This window comes from Puma concolor, chromosome A2 (assembly GCF_028749965.1).
Source record: "Puma concolor isolate L17-30 chromosome A2, mPumCon1.1.hap2, whole genome shotgun sequence".
NCBI lineage: Eukaryota > Metazoa > Chordata > Mammalia > Carnivora > Felidae > Puma > Puma concolor.
Genome location: NC_141668.1, coordinates 114,811,044 through 114,828,133, shown reverse-complemented (window position 1 = coordinate 114,828,133; position 17,090 = coordinate 114,811,044). Strand labels below are relative to the sequence as shown.

Sequence of the window (17,090 nt, the reverse complement as noted above, 5' to 3'; positions counted from 1 at the left end):
ATTCACATTCCCTTGAATCTCTTTTTTAAAAAATTTATTTACTTATTTTGAGACAGAGAGGGAAAGAGAGAATCCCAAGCAGGCTCTGCACTGTCAGCACAGAGCACGATGTGGGTCTCCAACTCACACACCATGAGATCATGACCTGAGCCAAAGTCAAGATCAGAGGCTTAACCGACTGAGCCACCCAGGCACCCCCTGCCCCCAACTCCTTGAATCTCTGTGGTAATCCCACGAGGTGCAAGTTCTTGTATACCCATTTTACAGAATGCAGAGACTGAGCCTCCTAGAGGTTAACCTGCTTGCGGTCACACAGCTAGCCGGTAACAACTTCATTCTAGTTGTGGCGACAGAAACAAATGACTACATACAAAGTGATGGCAGGTAGTAATAAGGGCAGTTGAGCGGGAAAGGAGGTAGCAGGTGACAAGAGGTTCTGCCTTACGGGATCAGAGAAGGCCTCTTGGAGGAGGTGATGTTTGAGCAAAGAGGCCTGAGTGGAGTAGGAGGGCCAGGGAGGAAGAGTCAAAGGCCCTGGTCATGCTTGGCCATTCACATGCAGAAAAAGGGCTATCTTGATGGTTTCAAAATCTGGGCACGCAACAAGGCAGAGTCTGCGGGTGGGGGCGCCCCGGGGTTTTTGAAATTGCCTGCGTCTACACACGTGCATATGTGTGCAGGGAGGGATTCCTGGAGGGTTGATAACCAATAGCAAATTCAGAAAAATATTGGGGAAAAAAAAGTTAAAAGGACAGAATTCTCATTGACAAGTGATTCCCTTTCTTTGCTAAGGGTTTAATGTAAGTCCACAGCCAAGAGAGGGTGTGCCCCGTAGGCCTCAGCAGATCGTCACCCTGTCCCCCTCGAGGGCGTGTGCATCTTAAAGCTGTCACTCCGGTGACTCCCCTCCATAGCGAGGTGGCAACTGGCTGGGGCACTGCTCTGGGTCCAGGACTACGGGTGACAGCCAGGTGGTTGTCTGAATCTGTGAGGACGTCAGGTTCTTGGCAGTTGAGGAATTACACAGCCGCCGTGGGGGTGAGGGCATGGAGGGAGCTAGGTGAAGGGTCAGGGGGCCCTGAGGGGTGGCTCCGTCACCCCAGTCCTGGCAGGTGACTACAGAAATAGACTAACACCCTACAGTGAGTGGAGTTCACACATGCGGGGCCAAAATGGAAGGGGGCTGGCACTGTCTGAGCGCTGGGATGCTTTGGTTCAGCCCAGGCTTTATGACATCCCAGCAATACATTCTGGTCTCCACCCGCAGAGGGGTGGGAGACTGGATGTTCTGCCTCAAGCAGCACCAACACTCAGGGCTCCAAGCATTCTTGGAGAGGAGAGCTTGGGAGAGCCGGACCTGGACATAGCTGTCAAGTACTCTACGTTCTAGGCATTAAACTAAGGACTCCCTCGATCTGTGTTAGCGGTAGCCTCCATACTCCCAGCATGCTGGCCATTCTGAACCAGAAGCGGCCCCTGCCCAGGTGGACTCCGGGCTAATGCAGGCACGGCACCTGTGTGCATCTGTGCCGTGCCCACAGCAGACATAGCTGATGGACCCTGGCGCCCTTTACTGCCTGGTGCTGATTCCACCTTAGGAAGCGGCTCTGTGGACCCCCACCCTCGCCAGCTGTTGAAAGGCAGTCAGAGGAACAGGTGTTTGTAACTCTTGTTCTAGAAGACGTTGGGAATCATGAGAGGTTAAGGTATCGTTGAGGCCAAGAGTAGGGGACAGGCACACACTTAGTCACTGCAGCTTTGTAATGACCCATCTGTCAGACACATTGGTCTGTTTCCAGGTGTCAGTTTTAGGGTTTGGTTTTTGTTTTTATTATTATGTACATGTAAGTTATATAGTTCCAGAGTTAAAGCTATATCAGAAAGATACTTAGGGGTGCCTGGTGGCCCAGTTAAGCATCCAATTCTTGGTTTCAGCTTGGGTCCTGAATTTGAGCCCCGCGTCGAGCTCTGAGCTGACAGTGCAGAGGCTGCTTCAGATTCTCTCTCCCCCTCTCTCTCTGCCCTTCTCTCTCAAAATAAGTAAATAAAACTTAAAAAAAAAGAGAGAGAGATACTTAGAAATCTCACCTCCATTCCTTTTTGGGGGAGTCAAGAGTCACATGTAGACTTTTGACGTGCTGGGTGGGTCAGCACCCCTAACCCCTGCGTAGTTCAAAGGTCAAGTCTCTATACAAATATCAAATTGTTACGCTGTGCATCTGAAACCAATGCTATGTTATATGTCAATTATATCTCAATAAAAAGTTAAGTAAAAAAGTGAGTAACTAAATAAATTCTTTAAAAAGAGCGCACATTTCCCTGCATACTCACCAGCACAGTGTGTGCTCAAACTTTTAGATTCTTGCTAATCATATGGCTACGAAATAGTATCACGGGGTCGCCTAGGTGGCTCAGTTGGTTGAGCATCTGACTTTGGCTCAGGTCATGATCTCATGGTTCATGGGTTCAAGCCCCACGTCAGGCTCTGTGCTGACAGCTCAGAGCCTGGAGCCTGCTTCGGATTCTGTATCTCCCTCTCTCTCTGACCCATCCTCTACTCATGTTCTGTCTCTCTCTCTCTCTCTCTCTCTCTCTCAAAAAATATATACACATTAAAAAAAAATTAAAAAAAGAAAAGAATCTAGGGGCAGGGTGCCTAAGCATCAGACTTCAGCTCAGGTCATGATCTCACGGTTTGTGAGTTTGAGTCCCACATCGGGCTCTGTGCTAACAGCTCAGAGCCTGGAGCCTGCTTCAGATTCTGTGTCTCCCTCTCTCTCTGCCCCTCCCTGCTCACGTTCTGTCTCTCTCAAAAATAAATAAACATTAAAAAAAGAAAAAAAAAGAAATAGTACCACAGAGTCATTGTAATTTCCCCTGTCTTTTTTAAAAAAATATTCTTGTTTTCTCTACGTTTTTCATTTCTCATACAGTTTGATTGCTGTGGTTATAGAAGAAAGCAGGCCCTACCTTTAATGAGCCCTTAGGCTGATCAGGGAGGTAGGTCCCCAGACCAATCCATTTCCTTGCAGTATGCTGACACGAGGCAAAGCAGGGACCAGAGAATGAGCTGTCTGCCCTGGCAGGCTGGACGTCATCGGGTGAGGGAGGAAGTGGGGGCTTCTTGGAGAAAGGAGTAGGTAAGGGGACAGGGTCAGTGGGGTGGCTTCTGTGAGGGCTAGTCTAAAGGTGGGACTAGGAGAGATGAGGCGAGGGCTACCCTGGAAGAGCCCGAATCCTGGGCTAACTAAGCCTTTCTTCCGAGGACAACAGGTGCTACAGGTTTAGTGCAGGAGTGACGGGGTCAGATCTGTGCTTTCAGAAGGGACATCTGGAAGTTCTTGGAGGGTAGAGTGGGGTCCAACAGGGAAGCCCGCCGGTAAGTAAGTAGTTGGGGCAACCTCAGCGAGACCCTCTGGAGCAGAGCAGGTAAGCCCCAGCAGGGAGCCAGGTAGCAAGGCTGCAGGACCCCTCAAAGAGACCCCAGCTGTGTCTGTGGAGGGAGGTGTCCTTGGGCAGAGCAAACCACGTCTTCCTGGCGGAGCTGGCCCTCTCCCTGATGTTGGATGGGAATGGCACCCTTTCTTATAGACTCTAAGCTCTGCCCTTGTCTGTGCAGGGAGGCCCTGGGACCCCAGCACAAAGATTGTGAAAGCAGATGAGGGCTTTTATAAAAAAAAAAAAATTATTTTGTTTTATTTTAAAGCTTATTTATTTTTGAGAGAGAGAGAAAGCACGTGCTCAAGTGGGGAAGGGGCAGATAGAGAGGGAGACACAGAATCCCAAGCAGGCTCCAGGATCTGAGCTGTCAGCACACAGCCTGATGTGGGGCTCAAACCCACGAACCGCGAGTTCATGACCTGAGCTGAATTCGGACGCTTAACCGACTAAGCCACCCAGGCGCTCCTAAAAAATTATTTTACTTTGTCCTTATTTGTTGAGTACTTTTAGGACTTAACGTTCACTCTTTCCTTCAGCAAATAATGATTGAGCACCGACTATGGGCCAGGCACTGTTGTTCTAAGTGCTGGGGACAAAACAGGCAAAAAAGTCTTGCCCCCTCCCCTTCCCCCACAGCTTATCCGTACGTTGTAGAAAGTGTGGGAGAGTCTGCGGAGGCAAAAGGAAACAAACCGCCAGCAAGGACAGGCTGCCTGTGTTTCCTCCGTCTTCTGGTGTGTTTCTTTGTAGGATGGCTTTATGCTTTTTAAAGCCACGTGGCTGTGATCAAACTGGAGTCAGTTTTGTATCCGGCTCTTTGTAAATGCTGCCTCGGGGACCCGTGGAACCTCCCATTGTGTGGATGTACCACGTTTATTTACCCAGCCCCGCACTGTGGATTTCAGATTGTTGCCTATGATTTGCTATTGTAGGTAATAGTGTGACGAACGTCTCTTTGTGGGTGAATCTGTTTCTGTCCTTCCTGTTCTGTTTAGGTTAGATTCCAGGTGAGGAGTTCCTGGGTTCCAGGGCAAGTGCTGTGGGTATTTTCAAGGCTTTTACTGATTATTTTACAGAAGAGGCAAGTCTGTTTAGCCCTCCCCTCAGCGGCATATCAGAGAGTGAGGACACAGTTCTTCCCAGAACCTTCCTATGCCTTTGGATCTTGACAACGGTCCTGGTAGTGTTGCCAATGAGCAGACTGAGTTCCAGAGAGGACTTGGGGCTTGCCTGACCTCTGCAGGGGCGAGTCGGCCGCAGGGCGAGGCCACACCTGCACAGGCCTCCCAGAGGAATGCTGCCTCTCCTTTCCCCCTCACCCCCCCCCACAGGCTGTTGACCCCTCCTCCGTCGCCTTGGTGACCCTTGGCTCCTCAAAGGAGATGCTGTTCGAAGGAGGTCCCAGACCCTGGGTCCTCGAGCCTTCCAAATTCTTCCGGAACATCACCTCTGAGGACACAGACAGCATCAGTCTGGCTCTCTTTGGGCCCTCTACCTCCCGGAATTACCAGCAACACTGGATCCTCGTGACCTGTCAGGCCTTGGGCGAGCAGGTGAGAACAGGGCTGTCCCTAGACCCACCTTGCCCAGAGGGAGAGGGGTGCAGAGTCGTGTTGCCTGAGTACCCTGCTGTGCTCACAGCACCATTTCACAGACAGGCAAACTGAGGATCAGCGAGGTGGAAGGACTGAGTAGACACAGGCAGGTTGGTCTGGGGGCAGCAGCTGGGACCCTCCTGACACATGGCGGCTTTGCTAGAGCCAGTCAGTCTCAGCTCCCTCTCCACTAGTGGGGGGACTTCTTGTCTCTCTGGACTGCATCATTTCCTGCCACCATATCAGAGGACGGGACGAGATCGGGGGTCACAGTCAGAGGCCTCCGGGGTTCAGGCGGATATCATAAACGAGTGAGGCCTCAGCCCAGATTTGGCAGATTGTTTTTGGTGTTTCAGGATAAGCCAGGAATCCCAGTAGTTTTTCTTCTTTTTTTTTTTTTCTGTGAAATCTCTTGATTTTTGTTTTTCACAATGCTGAATGAAAACCGAAAAAATTAGGAGACTGGGTGGACCAAACACAACACGTCTGTGGCCAAACTCTCCTGGGGCTAGAGCCACACCAGAGCCCCTGTGTGAAGGACTGGGCTGGACGGGGTGGCAGCTTACCCATCCGGTCCCTGTGCCTGGCCCTCCGGAGGCTCAGGGCCGCCCGCCAATTTGCTTCTAGCAGGGATGTAGCCCTCCATTCACAGGGTGCCCTGGAGCCGGGAAACAGAAAGAGGGTGGGAGGCCAGCGTGACCCAAGAAAGAAGGAGAGGGGCGCCTGGGTGGCTCAGTCGGTTGAGCATCCAACTCTTGATTTCGGCTCAGGTCACGATCCCAGGTTCGTGGGTCGAGCCCCATGTCAGGCTCTGCACGGATCATGGAGCCTGCTTAGATTCTCTTTCTCCCTCTGCCCCTCTCCCCCACTCTTGTGTCCTCTCTCTCTAAAATAAAATTTAAAAAACATTAAAAAAAAAAAAAAGAAAGAGAACACATGTCTTCAGGGAAGTGGAGAATCCCCTTGCATGTGTAATAATGTCAGCTGGTGTTAAAACACACATACACCCTCCCCCCCCAAGGTACCCTTTCATAAGGGTACCCCAAGCTTGCCGCACGGAGACTCCCTTGGTGTGAGCAGAAAAGAAAAGTGAAAGACCCTGATTCCCGCTGGCTTTGTCTTTTTTAACTAATAAGTAAAAGAAATGTAATAATACCATGAGGAGAAACCCAGTCCAGAACTAAGCTAGAGAGCTTTCTTCTCCCTGACTCGGCTTGCTCATCCGCATCCCCCCCGGGCCATAGGGGTTGGGCCTCTGAACAGAGGCGCCTCTGGGACCCTTCCACTCCCGTGTGCCTCAGTTCCTTGGGACGTCGGGGTGGAGGCCGAGAGCCTGCAGGGCAGCATGGAAACCGCCCTCCGTCCTGTCTCGGGATCAGGAAGGCTGAGGGGCTCTGGGCCGGACCACGTGTCCTAAAGAAAGTGCGTGTCATTGCAGGGGCCTGGGGCACTCTCTGGGGATGGACCGTTAGCTGCGATCATGAAACTCGGGCCTGGGCTTGATTTCTGATGCCCCAGCTCTCAAAGCAGACTCAAGCTTCCCTCTTTTCTGGCACCTTTAATTTTGGCCTCTGCAGCGGCCAGCCGAGCTTCTCTCAAGAAGGAAGGTGTGCAGGCTGAGGCCCCCCACGGCCCTTCTCCCGTCCGGCTGCCATGCCGGCCTCTGTCCGTTGGCACATGCCCTCCCACACCTGCGCCTTGCTGTGATGAATCCTCCAAAGTCAGTGTGGGCTCCTCCTTTAGAAAACCCACAGGCTTGTGAATTCGCTCAGTCAACTATGAGGTGTTTGCAGGGTCCTGCACAGCCGCGAGGCGTCACCGATCCGCCTCCTCCCTGGCTCACGGAGCAGGCGGCGTTCGGCCGGCATTCGTAGAGGGCATCAGAGCCCCTGCGGGAAGGCCTCTCGCAGGTTGAAAGAGCACGCTGCCACACATATGTCACTGGACCTTTGTAACCCCCTGGTGGGGTAGCTCTCACCTTCCCATTCTACGGAGCAGCAAACCGAGTCCAAGGTTGCTGGGTGGGGAGGCCAGGCTCACGGTGGAGCAGGCACTCGGACCCTGAGTGCTCCTGTGCCCCGCCAGGTCATCGCCCTCTCGGTGGGGAACAAGCCCAGTGTCACCAACCCCTTCCCCGCGCTGGAGCCCGCCGTGGTGAAGTTCGTCTGCGCCCCGCCCTCCAGGCTCACCCTGACGCCCGTCTATGCCAGCCCCCAGCTGGACCTGTCGTGCCCGCTGCTGCAGCAGAACAAGCAGGTGGTGAGTGGGCAGTTCTCACGGGGGGCGGCGGGGGTGTGGTGACGAGGACGGGTCAGCACTGTGCCACCTCCCCTCCGTGCACGGGGCCTGCTTTTGTCCGGCTTTTATGTATCGGGGGGCTGTGTTTCAAACGTAAATGTGGGAGGGGGAAGAAAGTCACTCGGGGGTTCTTCTGACGAGCGGGGCTGCAAGGTGTACCCATGGGCCTGGAGCACCTGGGCTTCTGGCCAGTCTAGCCCTCCACGCCAGGACACCCAGAGATCGGGCGACAGATGTGGAGGACTTAGAAGCCCTGCTGTTCAGGGTCAGGGGTACGGACACCCTCCCGGCCAGCCCCAGCCCCCAGCCCCTTCACAGAGGCGGAGACTAGGCAGGTTTCTTTCCCTTCATTCCTTCACCGTGTATTTGTTGAGCACCTTCTCAGTGTGAGGCACAGAACTCGGGGTTCTAGAATACAAGAGTACTCCAGTTGGGGAGACACCTGCCCCACGGAGGTGACAGCAAGAGCAGGAGGCCCGCAAACAGTAGGCAAGACGGACAGTAGGTGGGAAGTGCCGTGGAGCAAGTGAGGCAGGGTGCGGGACGGCTGCCACGGGAGGCCGCTTCAGATGGAGCCAGGAAAGGCCTCCGTGAGGAGGGCACATACCGTGTCAGGAGATGCCAGCCGAGAAGAGCTGAAGGAAGGGTGTTCCGGGCAGGTACAACAGCAAGTGCAAAGGCCCTGAGGTTAGCCTGGGGTCTCTGCATCCCTGCTGCCCACGCAGCAATCAGAACCATCGTGTGTTCTCTCACACAGCTCTCACCTGTGTGCCTTATTCCCCATCGCCGGACCATCTGTGAGGCCAGGCTCATTGCATCCCCTTCATGAGTTTGTCCACGAGGCCCGGAGGCGGGCAGGGTCCCAGAGGCCCTACATCCGCCCGGCTCCCAAGTTTAGTGCCCCCTCTTTGGTCCTCACAGCTGCTTCTCTTCTCCCGGCCCCAGCCCTGTGATCAGCTCCTCCCCCCCGCTCCAAGGCATGTCCAGCTGCCCCCTTCCTTGGTGGCTCCTGAGGGCCCCGTTCTGGGGATGGGAGCCCCTCACCTCTTTGCTGCTTGCCCTGAGAGCGCTCAGCACATCTCCTCTGTGCACCTGACGGAAGCTTTCTGAGGCTGTTTCTGTGGGCAGCCTCTCCCACCACCCGCAGAGAGATTTGGGATTTGGCTCCCCGTGGGTGAAGCAGGAGGATGGCTTTGTGTTTTGTTGAAGTGCATTTCTTTGATGCTCTGCGGGAGGTCCCAGACTCCAGTGTCTAAGACTTGGGACCACTCCTGCCTGTCTGGCATGTGACTCTTGGCCTCCATGTCCCCTGCGAGTTTAGTTAGCTTTTCTTCCTGCTGTTCTGGTGGGCTTCTGTCTTCTCACAGGCTTTCCTGATTGCTCAGCTCGGAGACACATGGGCGTGTGAGCCCCTCTACTGCCCCCAATGCCGGTCCCTTACGGGTCAGTGCCTCCACAGCATCAGTTACAAATGAGGATGCTTTGTGCCCAGCGTCGGGGCATTCTCCCACCTACCCCGTGGGGGCCGGGCACCCATATTCCCTCTTGACAGGTGAGGAGAACTGGCCCCGAGCCTAGAGCCCCTCTGGAGGCTTGTCACCGTGACGCCTCATTTACCCCTAGCTCAGGCCTGGGTGTTACTGGAAGGGAGCAGGTGGCTGTCATTCCCAAGCTGAAAATCTGTGTGTTCAGGACTTTTCTGCCTCCTGACTTTGGGGGCTGTTGAGGCGAATGTCCTGAAAGGGTCACATTTTAAAACACTTTTATGTATTAAAAAAAATTTTTTTTTAAATGTTTATTTATTTTTGAGAGAGAGAGAGAGACAGAGCATGAGCAGGGGAGGGGCAGAGAGAGAGGGAGACACAGAATCCAAAGCAGGCTCCGGGTTCTGAGACATCAGCACAGAGCCCGATGCCGGGCTTGAACCCACAAGCTGCGAGATCATGACCCGAGCTGAAGTCGGATGCCCAACTGACTGAGCCACCCAGGCACTCCAATACTTTTATGTATTAACAAATTACCTCTTTATAAAGAGTATAGTCCTGCTAAGTCTGGACTCTTCTGGAAAAGCCACTCTGCTGGTCCACCGAGTGTGAGGTCACAAGCCAGACAGCAGCTGACATCAGTAGGCACTGACAGCTGGGCCTGAATTCCTCCTTGAATGACAATGGGTGACAGCGGTCCCCTAGGGTTGTAGGGGAGAAGCGTGAGTGGTAAATGTTACACTTTAACCTTCTCCTCTGCTTAGACCCAGCCAACAGCTTCCTGCTCCCCCAGAGCAAAAGCCAAGCCCCTTCTATAACCCGTAGTCTCTGAGCTCCGGTCCCCATTAATCCACCACCCTGCTCTTCCTGTCCTTGGACACCCTGTCATACCCTGAGCATACCAGAACGTGCCCTGCATGCATCCCGAACTTACTGTCCCTCTGGCTTCTCTCTACTCCTGTGTCCCCAAGCCTCCCTCCCTGCCTCCTTCAGTTTTTTATTCAAATGTTACCCCTTGCAGGTAGGGAGTCCTCAGCCTTTAGACCTTACCTAAAGTTTCTCCCTTCCCTCAACATTTCATATTCCAGTTCCCTGTTCCCCTGCCCCCAAGCTCTGCACATCATCTAATGCTGTAGAATTTACATATTTATCTTATTCTCTGCGAGTCTCTAGAAAAGACCTCAGCTCATGCTAGGAGCTCAGTAAATGTGATGGATGAATGAACACAGAAACATGCACACCATGCCAGTGTCCCTGTGCCTTCTGGCCCTGACTCTTGCAGGCTCAAATGTCTGGAGAAGCCAAGCGGGGCACTGCTGAAGAAAGGGGGCTGGGGGTAGGGGGGTGGGTGGTGCAGGCCTGGAGAGCAGGTGCCCCTCCATAGTGACGGTCTGCCCAGCTCGACTCTAGCCCATTGAACCCCAGGCTGGTCAAACCTTCTTATTTTCAAAGAAAAAACCAGGCAGATCTATATGTATCTTCCCTGTCTTTGCACGTCGGGCATTTGCCAAGTGAGCCGTGTCTGGCCGTCTGTTGGCTGTGACCTCTGGGTCAGCGCGGGGTTGTCTCTCTTGACGGAAAGACGACAGTCAAGGCAGCAGAGCACGGATCTGAATTGGCTTGCGTGTGTCGTAGATCCCGCTTGCCAGGAAATAATGGACTTCAAACACAGAACTGCCGTGTGATCCATCAGCCCTGGAGTTCCAGAGCTGTGAGCCGATCGGGCACGGCCCCTGCGATTTATGATCTCACTAGGGGACCTTCAGAAAGCTGTATCCCTGCCATGCATCCTGGGTACAGTATCAATTTAATTTTATACCTCTCCAAAGCCAGAGGCCACCCGAGACGTGTTTGCTGAGTAAATTACTGGCGGGGCCACACACCAGAATGGAGCTGACCAGTCAGAGTGACAAAGTGGAACCAGACTCCGGCCTGACCCCAGCCCTCTGCACAGGTCGTCCTGTGTTCAGCTCACTATGGCTGAGCACCCGTCGTGTGCCAGGAGACTGATTAGCGGGGGCTCGGATGGAGCCTGACTGGTGTACCGGGGAGAGGCCTCACGGTCAGGGGAGGCCTGTGCGCTTTAAAACCAGACCAATAGTGTTCCACCCCTAAACCTGTGCGACCTCGGGCAACTTGCTTAATGTCTCTGAGCCTCCGCCTTCCCATTTGTAGAATGGGGATGATGCTGTTCCCTCAGATGCCCACTGGAAGGATCCAAGCATGCTTGGAGCAGACTGTTAACATCCTTCCCCGGGAGCACAGGGGGAGGGAAGGGCATCGGCTTCCCACCCAGGACGCATCTCGGGGAAAGAGTGGGGCCACTCCCGTCCCTGCCCGTGGTTGTAGCTCCTGACCGAAGCCAGCATCCCCAGTTGATTGGGCTGTGACCTGCAGTGAAAATTTGCAGCGTGCTTGGGCTCGGTGTTCTCTGGGGGCAAGAGAGCTAGAAGGACTTGTGGCCGAGCCCTCACGGTGCTGGTCGGTAGTTCGGTGACAGCATCGGTCTGGACAGGCGAGGCGAGGCTGCGGGAACAGACAAGCACAGATCGCGGTGGATTCACACAGCACGGTTCACTTCTTGCTCATCCTGCGTGTGCACCGTGGTGGCGGGGGTCCCTGCTTCATGTCGCTGTTCCCATCCTTCCAGGGCGTGGTGAACGTGGTTGGGTGCCACTGCAGAGAGAAGGAGGCGGCACTCCCTGGCGGGTTGTGTTCTGGCCGTTAAGGCTTCCCCCCGGAATTGTTGTCAAGTCCCGTTTCACCTTTCACGGGTCAAAGCAAGTGACACGGTCACTCCTAACTTGCAAAGGCCAAAACAGTGCGGTCCTCGCTCCTGGCCCCGTGCGTGCATCGGTGGGTACGCCGGGGGACACTGCGCACGACTGCCCATGTCCCTGCCTGCACGTTTGTTACAGTGAGCCGACCTCTTGCAAATGGTCTCATAGGACCCTTGGTTAAAGCAGAGTCCTGGGAGGTGGGTCCTGTTGTGACTTCCACTGGCTTGCCTGGGGTGGTGACAGGCCGAGCTTCCAGGCCAGGCAGGGGGACGCGGATGCCTATGTACCTAGGGTCCCTGCTTCACTACCTGCCCCACCTGCCCCCTTGCCAGGAGGCGGGGAGGGTGGGGGATGAACCAGCATCTGGGAGGAAGGAGGGCGACTTGGCTTGGGTTGCTCAGGGCGGGTTTGCCTGGGGAGCAAGAGGTAATGGTAGAGTGGTTAGTAATTCAGGGTTTGGAGCTCAACCCCGAAGGGTGTGCCACTCATTCTCGGAGTTGCCTTTTATTTGTTCCTTTTCTTCCCTGGGACTCTGCTTCCTCACCCTTTATATAGGGACGACAGCTCCCATCTCATTGGGATATTTAAGGATCAGGTGAGAACTTGGCTCTGCAAGGAGCCTTGCAAGCCGAATGGCTCTGGAACATTTTGGAGATTGTAACTGGTGTTCCTATGAAACCCAGGTGGGGGCAGCCTTCCTCTTGGAGGGGCTTGGTGGGGCAGGGAGGAGGTAGCAAGGATTTGGAAAGGTGAGGCCAAGAGAGGAAGGAGAGAGCAGCCTGGCTGGGGGAGGGCTCTAGGGCGGGGTGTCTTGACCTTGGCACTCCGACCTTTGGGGCCAGATCCTTACTTCTTGAGGGCTGTCCTGTGTATTAGAGGGTGTTAGGCCGCATCCCTGACCTCTACCCACTAGATGCCTGTTGCACCCCCACCCAGCCATAAAAATCAAAAATGCTTTCAGATATCGCCAAGGCCACCTTGAAAGGGCAAACCGGTCCCCCCTAGAGGACCACGGGGTGGACTAAGACACCAGGTTGGACCAGCCTATGAAGCATCTTGACTGCTGCACAGCAGTAGTCAGTGACTTGCCCCCCTCCATCGCCAGGATGCCGGGAGCCCTTCCGAAGGCAGTCAGCCAGGTTCAGGGTGCACCACATGGTCAAGAGTGGCTGTGCCCAGGCCTGGGCTTGGCCACGACGTCTGACTTTTGCTTCTCGCAGGTTCCAGTCTCCAGCCACCGCAACCCCCTGCTGGACCTGGCCGCCTACGACCAGCAGGGCCGCAGATTCGACAACTTCAGCTCTCTGAACATCCAATGGGAGTCGACCAGGCCGTCGCTGGCCAGCATCAACCTTGACCTGCCCATGCAGCTGGTGGCCCGGGACGATGGGAGCGGCCAGAAGAAGTTGCACGGTGAGCTGGGTAGTGAGCCCGACGACCCAGGTCAGGAGGACAGGGTGTCGTGAAACCCCAGACAGACGAGAGGGGTGCTGAGGAGGGCTGGCGGCTGCTGGGGGCTTTCGTCGGGGACTCCCCTTTATCCAGAACGGAAAGGAAGCAAGTTCACTCCTCTGCTTTGATCCTGCACAGACGTTCTGTGAGGCAGGAACTGGAATGAATCTCTATTTCAGGGATGGGGACACGGGCTCAGGGTGCACGGCAGGTGAGTCTCCCATCCCCGGTTGTACGGATCAGCCAGCCTCTGGGACCCGTGCTGCTCTGAGTCATGCTGCCTTCACAGACCCCTTGGCAGCCACACATGGAGTCCCGTGCAGCTCCCCGAAGCTGCTCAGGGCCCACTAACTCTTATGGTGCATGCAGTTTGAACAGACTCAGTGATGTATGTTTAGGACTATGGAGATTTAAGACTGCAAATCACAGGGAGGCAGGGGGCAAAACCCGACACCCGCTTTCCTCTCCCTGGACTCAGGTTTGCAGGCCATCTCGGTGCACGAGGCGTCGGGAACCACAGCCATCTCCGCCACCGCGACTGGCTACCAGCAGTCCCACCTCAGCACGGCCAGGGTGGTGCAGCCGGTACGTCCCCAGGCCCGCCGGTGGCGGGGAGGCCCCCGCGTCTGCCCGCATCCTGTCCGGCCTCCCAGTGTCCTGAGCCCCTTTGCTGGGTCGCACCCTCTGTTCACTAACCCATCCCTGAATCGAGCGCCTTCCCTCTGGCTTCTGGCCGCCAGTACCCCTGCCCCACACGCCTGGCATTCAGGCAGTCTGGCCCTGTCACTTCGAGGCCCCGGTGCACAGCTTTGGGAGCCCTCAGCCTCGTCTGTCCAGCCTGTTTCCCCCTGTCCCCCGCCCGTGGCCCTGACCTCAGACCCCGCCCAAGGTTGTGCCCGGGTGACTCGGGCTTCTGTGCCTTTGCAGCTCCAGTCCCCACTACCTGGAATGCTGTCCCCTCACTCCCTTACTTCCTGTTTGTTAGGCTCAGCCACAGTGTCAGCCTCTGGGAAGCAGTCCCTGAACCCTGGGCACACAGTAGCTGCCCAAGGCCTCAGATCCCCCTGTGTGCCCCCTGGTATGGTAAAGACACCCCTGCACATACAGACTGTTGCCATCGTCTGCGTATGCTTGGGTCAAGGCCCGCTGACCCTAGCCTCCCCACCCCGGCATCTCATGGGCCCCCCGCAGAGGCACTGCTCCTGGGTGGCAAATGGGTGCATGGAAGGGCTCCCCAAGAGCGGTCCTGCTGAATGATACCCACACCAACGTGGGTTTTGAGTAGGGTGAAGGCAGCAGATAATGGCTGGAAGGAGAGGGTGGGATGGGGTTCCAAGGGACCCTAAGTTCCAGCAGATGGGGCTTGAAATGGGGAGCAAGGGGGTGGAGACCCCAGTGGGAGCGGCACTGAGGCTGGCCCTGAAGGAGCACACCTACGCCCCTGGTGGCTTCAGCCCTGGGTTGTCTGTCCCCACCTGCACAGGGAGTCCTTTGGCTGTGGGTGGCCTCGCGGGCCTCCCCCTCCAGGGCATCTGCACTTAGGCTCGTTGGCCTGTGGGCTTTTCTCTAGCAGTACTGCTCACGCCTTCACTTCTGGGTGTCTGCTCATTTGAGAGTCCCCCCCCCCCCACCCCCCTCGCCCCTACCTGGCCCTTCGCCGCCTTCACAACCTGTCCTACGCACTGACACAGGCCATTCGTTTACTGTCCCTTGTAATGTAATCCTGACATTGGATTAAATTTGCATCATTGCCTGAGGACCACTGTGGAACCCCCAGGGCTAGCACAGGGCTGGGCGGGGGCGGGTGCTGAAGCAGGTGAGTACAGGGCCGGGTTGGGTCTGGCAGTCTCCTTGGAAGGACAGGCAGCAGCTTCGCATACGGATACGGGCAGCACCCAGGGGAGTGAGGGCTGTGCTGCATCCCCCATGAGCCCCCCGTGAGGACACCTCCACGCCTCCTCCTCTCAGCACCTATATGCTGTTTGCCCATGTCCCCGTCCCTCACACAGGGCACTGCAGCAGGTCATCTGCTGTGCACCCCCACTTTCCTGAAGTGCGTGGGAATCACCACTCTCATGGGGCCGAGCCACCTGGGGTGGGGCACCGGCCTTGGCAGAATTCTGGTTGCCTCAAAGCAATGTGTCCTCTAAGCTGGGCTTGAAACGTGATGGTTTTACTGGGGCTTATGTCCCCAACATAATGAGTGCCCTGGGGGTGACGCCAGGACCTGGGGTTTCTATGCTCCTTCAGGGCAGGGGTCGGTGGGGGGGGCGACCCGCAGACTGGCCAGGTTTGGGCCGTTGCCTTTGGATCTAATAGCACTGCCTCACCCCTTCAGCACGACCCTCTCACGCCTGTGTCGGCCTCCATAGAACTCATCCTGGTGGAGGACGTGAGGGTGAGCCCGGAAGAGGTGACCATCTACAACCACCCCGATGTGCAGGTACGGTCCCTTCTACCTGCCACCTGGGCGTGACCCACAGGGGAGCCTCGCCTTCGACACCCAGGCCCACCCTTCCTTGCAGGCTGAGCTGCACATCAGAGAAGGCTCTGGCTACTTCTTCCTCAACACCAGCACCACAGACATCATCAAGGTGACCTACCAGGAGACCAGGGGCGTGGCCACGGTGAGTACGGGCCCATCTCCACCGTCCTTGTCATCCCTCGTCTGGTGGCCTTGTGGTTATCAGATTGGTTGTGTCAGAAGCAGACGCTCAATCGCAGCAGATGCGACTTGTAACGTCTTTAGAGTCCCTGATTCATTGTTCGCGAAACTTCCATCATTTGTGACTTTTGTTCCTTCTCTGCAAACTACCCACACTCTTAGTTAGCTAATGGTTTCCTGTCAATCAGTCTTTGAATTAAAACATTATCATGTAAACACAAGTCTGACAACCGTAAGGAAGATTGCTTTTTTTAAAACAAAGTTTACTGATTTACTTTGAGAGAGGGAGAGAGAAGAGAGAGTGGGAAACAGGCTCTGTACTGTCAGCACAGAGGCCAGCACGGGGCTCGGTCCCACGAACTGTGAGATCGTGACCTGAGCCGAAATTAAGAGTTGGACGCTGAACCGACTGAGCTGCCCCAGGCGCCCCAGGAAGCTTGCTTTTGAAAGATGTATCTGCTTTTTGTGTTTTTCCATATTCCTTCCTTGACCTTCTTCCTATTCTTGCAAATATTGACTTAGCTGTGCCTGTGATATGGAAGAATTTAGTATTCTGCTTTGGTCACTGGTTATACCCTTAGTTTTTTTCCCCCCCCCGTGTTGCTCTGTAGGCTGGCTGATTATTTCTATGCTATCATTTGTACTTAGCCATTCTCTCTTTGTAGAGCATTTCGGTTGTTTAAATCTCTCTCTCTCTCTTTTTTTAAATAGCCCTATAGTTGTAGCAAAGGGTAAAAACAAACACCAGTATCCTAAATGTCTGCATATCTGCACAATGAGTTATCTTTGCAGTTGTGAAAACTGAACTTCCTTTAAAATAAACTCACTACGGAATGTGTCAGAGAACGTATCAGACCACTACCAGAAGTCATAAATGTAGGCGGCCAAGAACAAAGACATGACACCTAAGTCGTGTCATTAAATTGCCACAGTGCTGTTGCCTTTGGGTGGTTCCAGAGGTCCTTTTCTCGGTTTGCATTCACTCACCATCTTGACACGGGTGTCACAAAATTATTTGCCTCTGGAGTGGGATAAGTGGAAAGTAAATGAGGGACATGAGCAGGGTTTCCCATGAGGAACGTACCTGGAAGTGTGGGAGAGGCTTAGTTTCAGTGTCAGGGAGTAGTAGGGGGTGGTGGGGACTGTGGCAGAGTGGAAAGCAGAGACTGTGTTCTAAGGGACAGCTGCGGTGTGCCTCTAGTGGCCTTTTGTTATTTTTAAAAAGATTTTTATTTTTGTTTTTGAGAGAGAGAAAGCACACAAGGGGGGGTGAGGGGCAGAGGAGGAGAGAGAGAGAGAGAGAATGAATGAATGAATGAATGAATGAATGAATGAATGAATTCCGAGCAGGCTCCATGATCAGTGCAGAGCCCAG

The 17,090-nt window shown here is 54.8% G+C and overlaps 1 protein-coding gene across 3 annotated transcripts in view; it reads left to right on the top strand.

The window, feature by feature from the left end:
- NUP210 (nucleoporin 210) overlaps positions 1-17,090 on the top strand; it is a 109,474-nt gene that overhangs the window by 54,147 nt on the left and 38,237 nt on the right. For 2 of the 3 annotated variants that reach the window (XM_086697308.1, XM_086697310.1), the window contains exons 15-20: positions 4,773-4,994; positions 7,122-7,295; positions 12,819-13,011; positions 13,529-13,635; positions 15,389-15,493; positions 15,576-15,677. In XM_086697308.1, coding sequence (XP_086553434.1) covers positions 4,773-4,994; positions 7,122-7,295; positions 12,819-13,011; positions 13,529-13,635; positions 15,389-15,493; positions 15,576-15,677 — 903 coding nt within the window. The remainder of the gene's footprint in view (positions 1-4,772; positions 4,995-7,121; positions 7,296-12,818; positions 13,012-13,528; positions 13,636-15,388; positions 15,494-15,575; positions 15,678-17,090) is intronic. The other variant, XM_086697309.1, reaches the window with a different exon arrangement.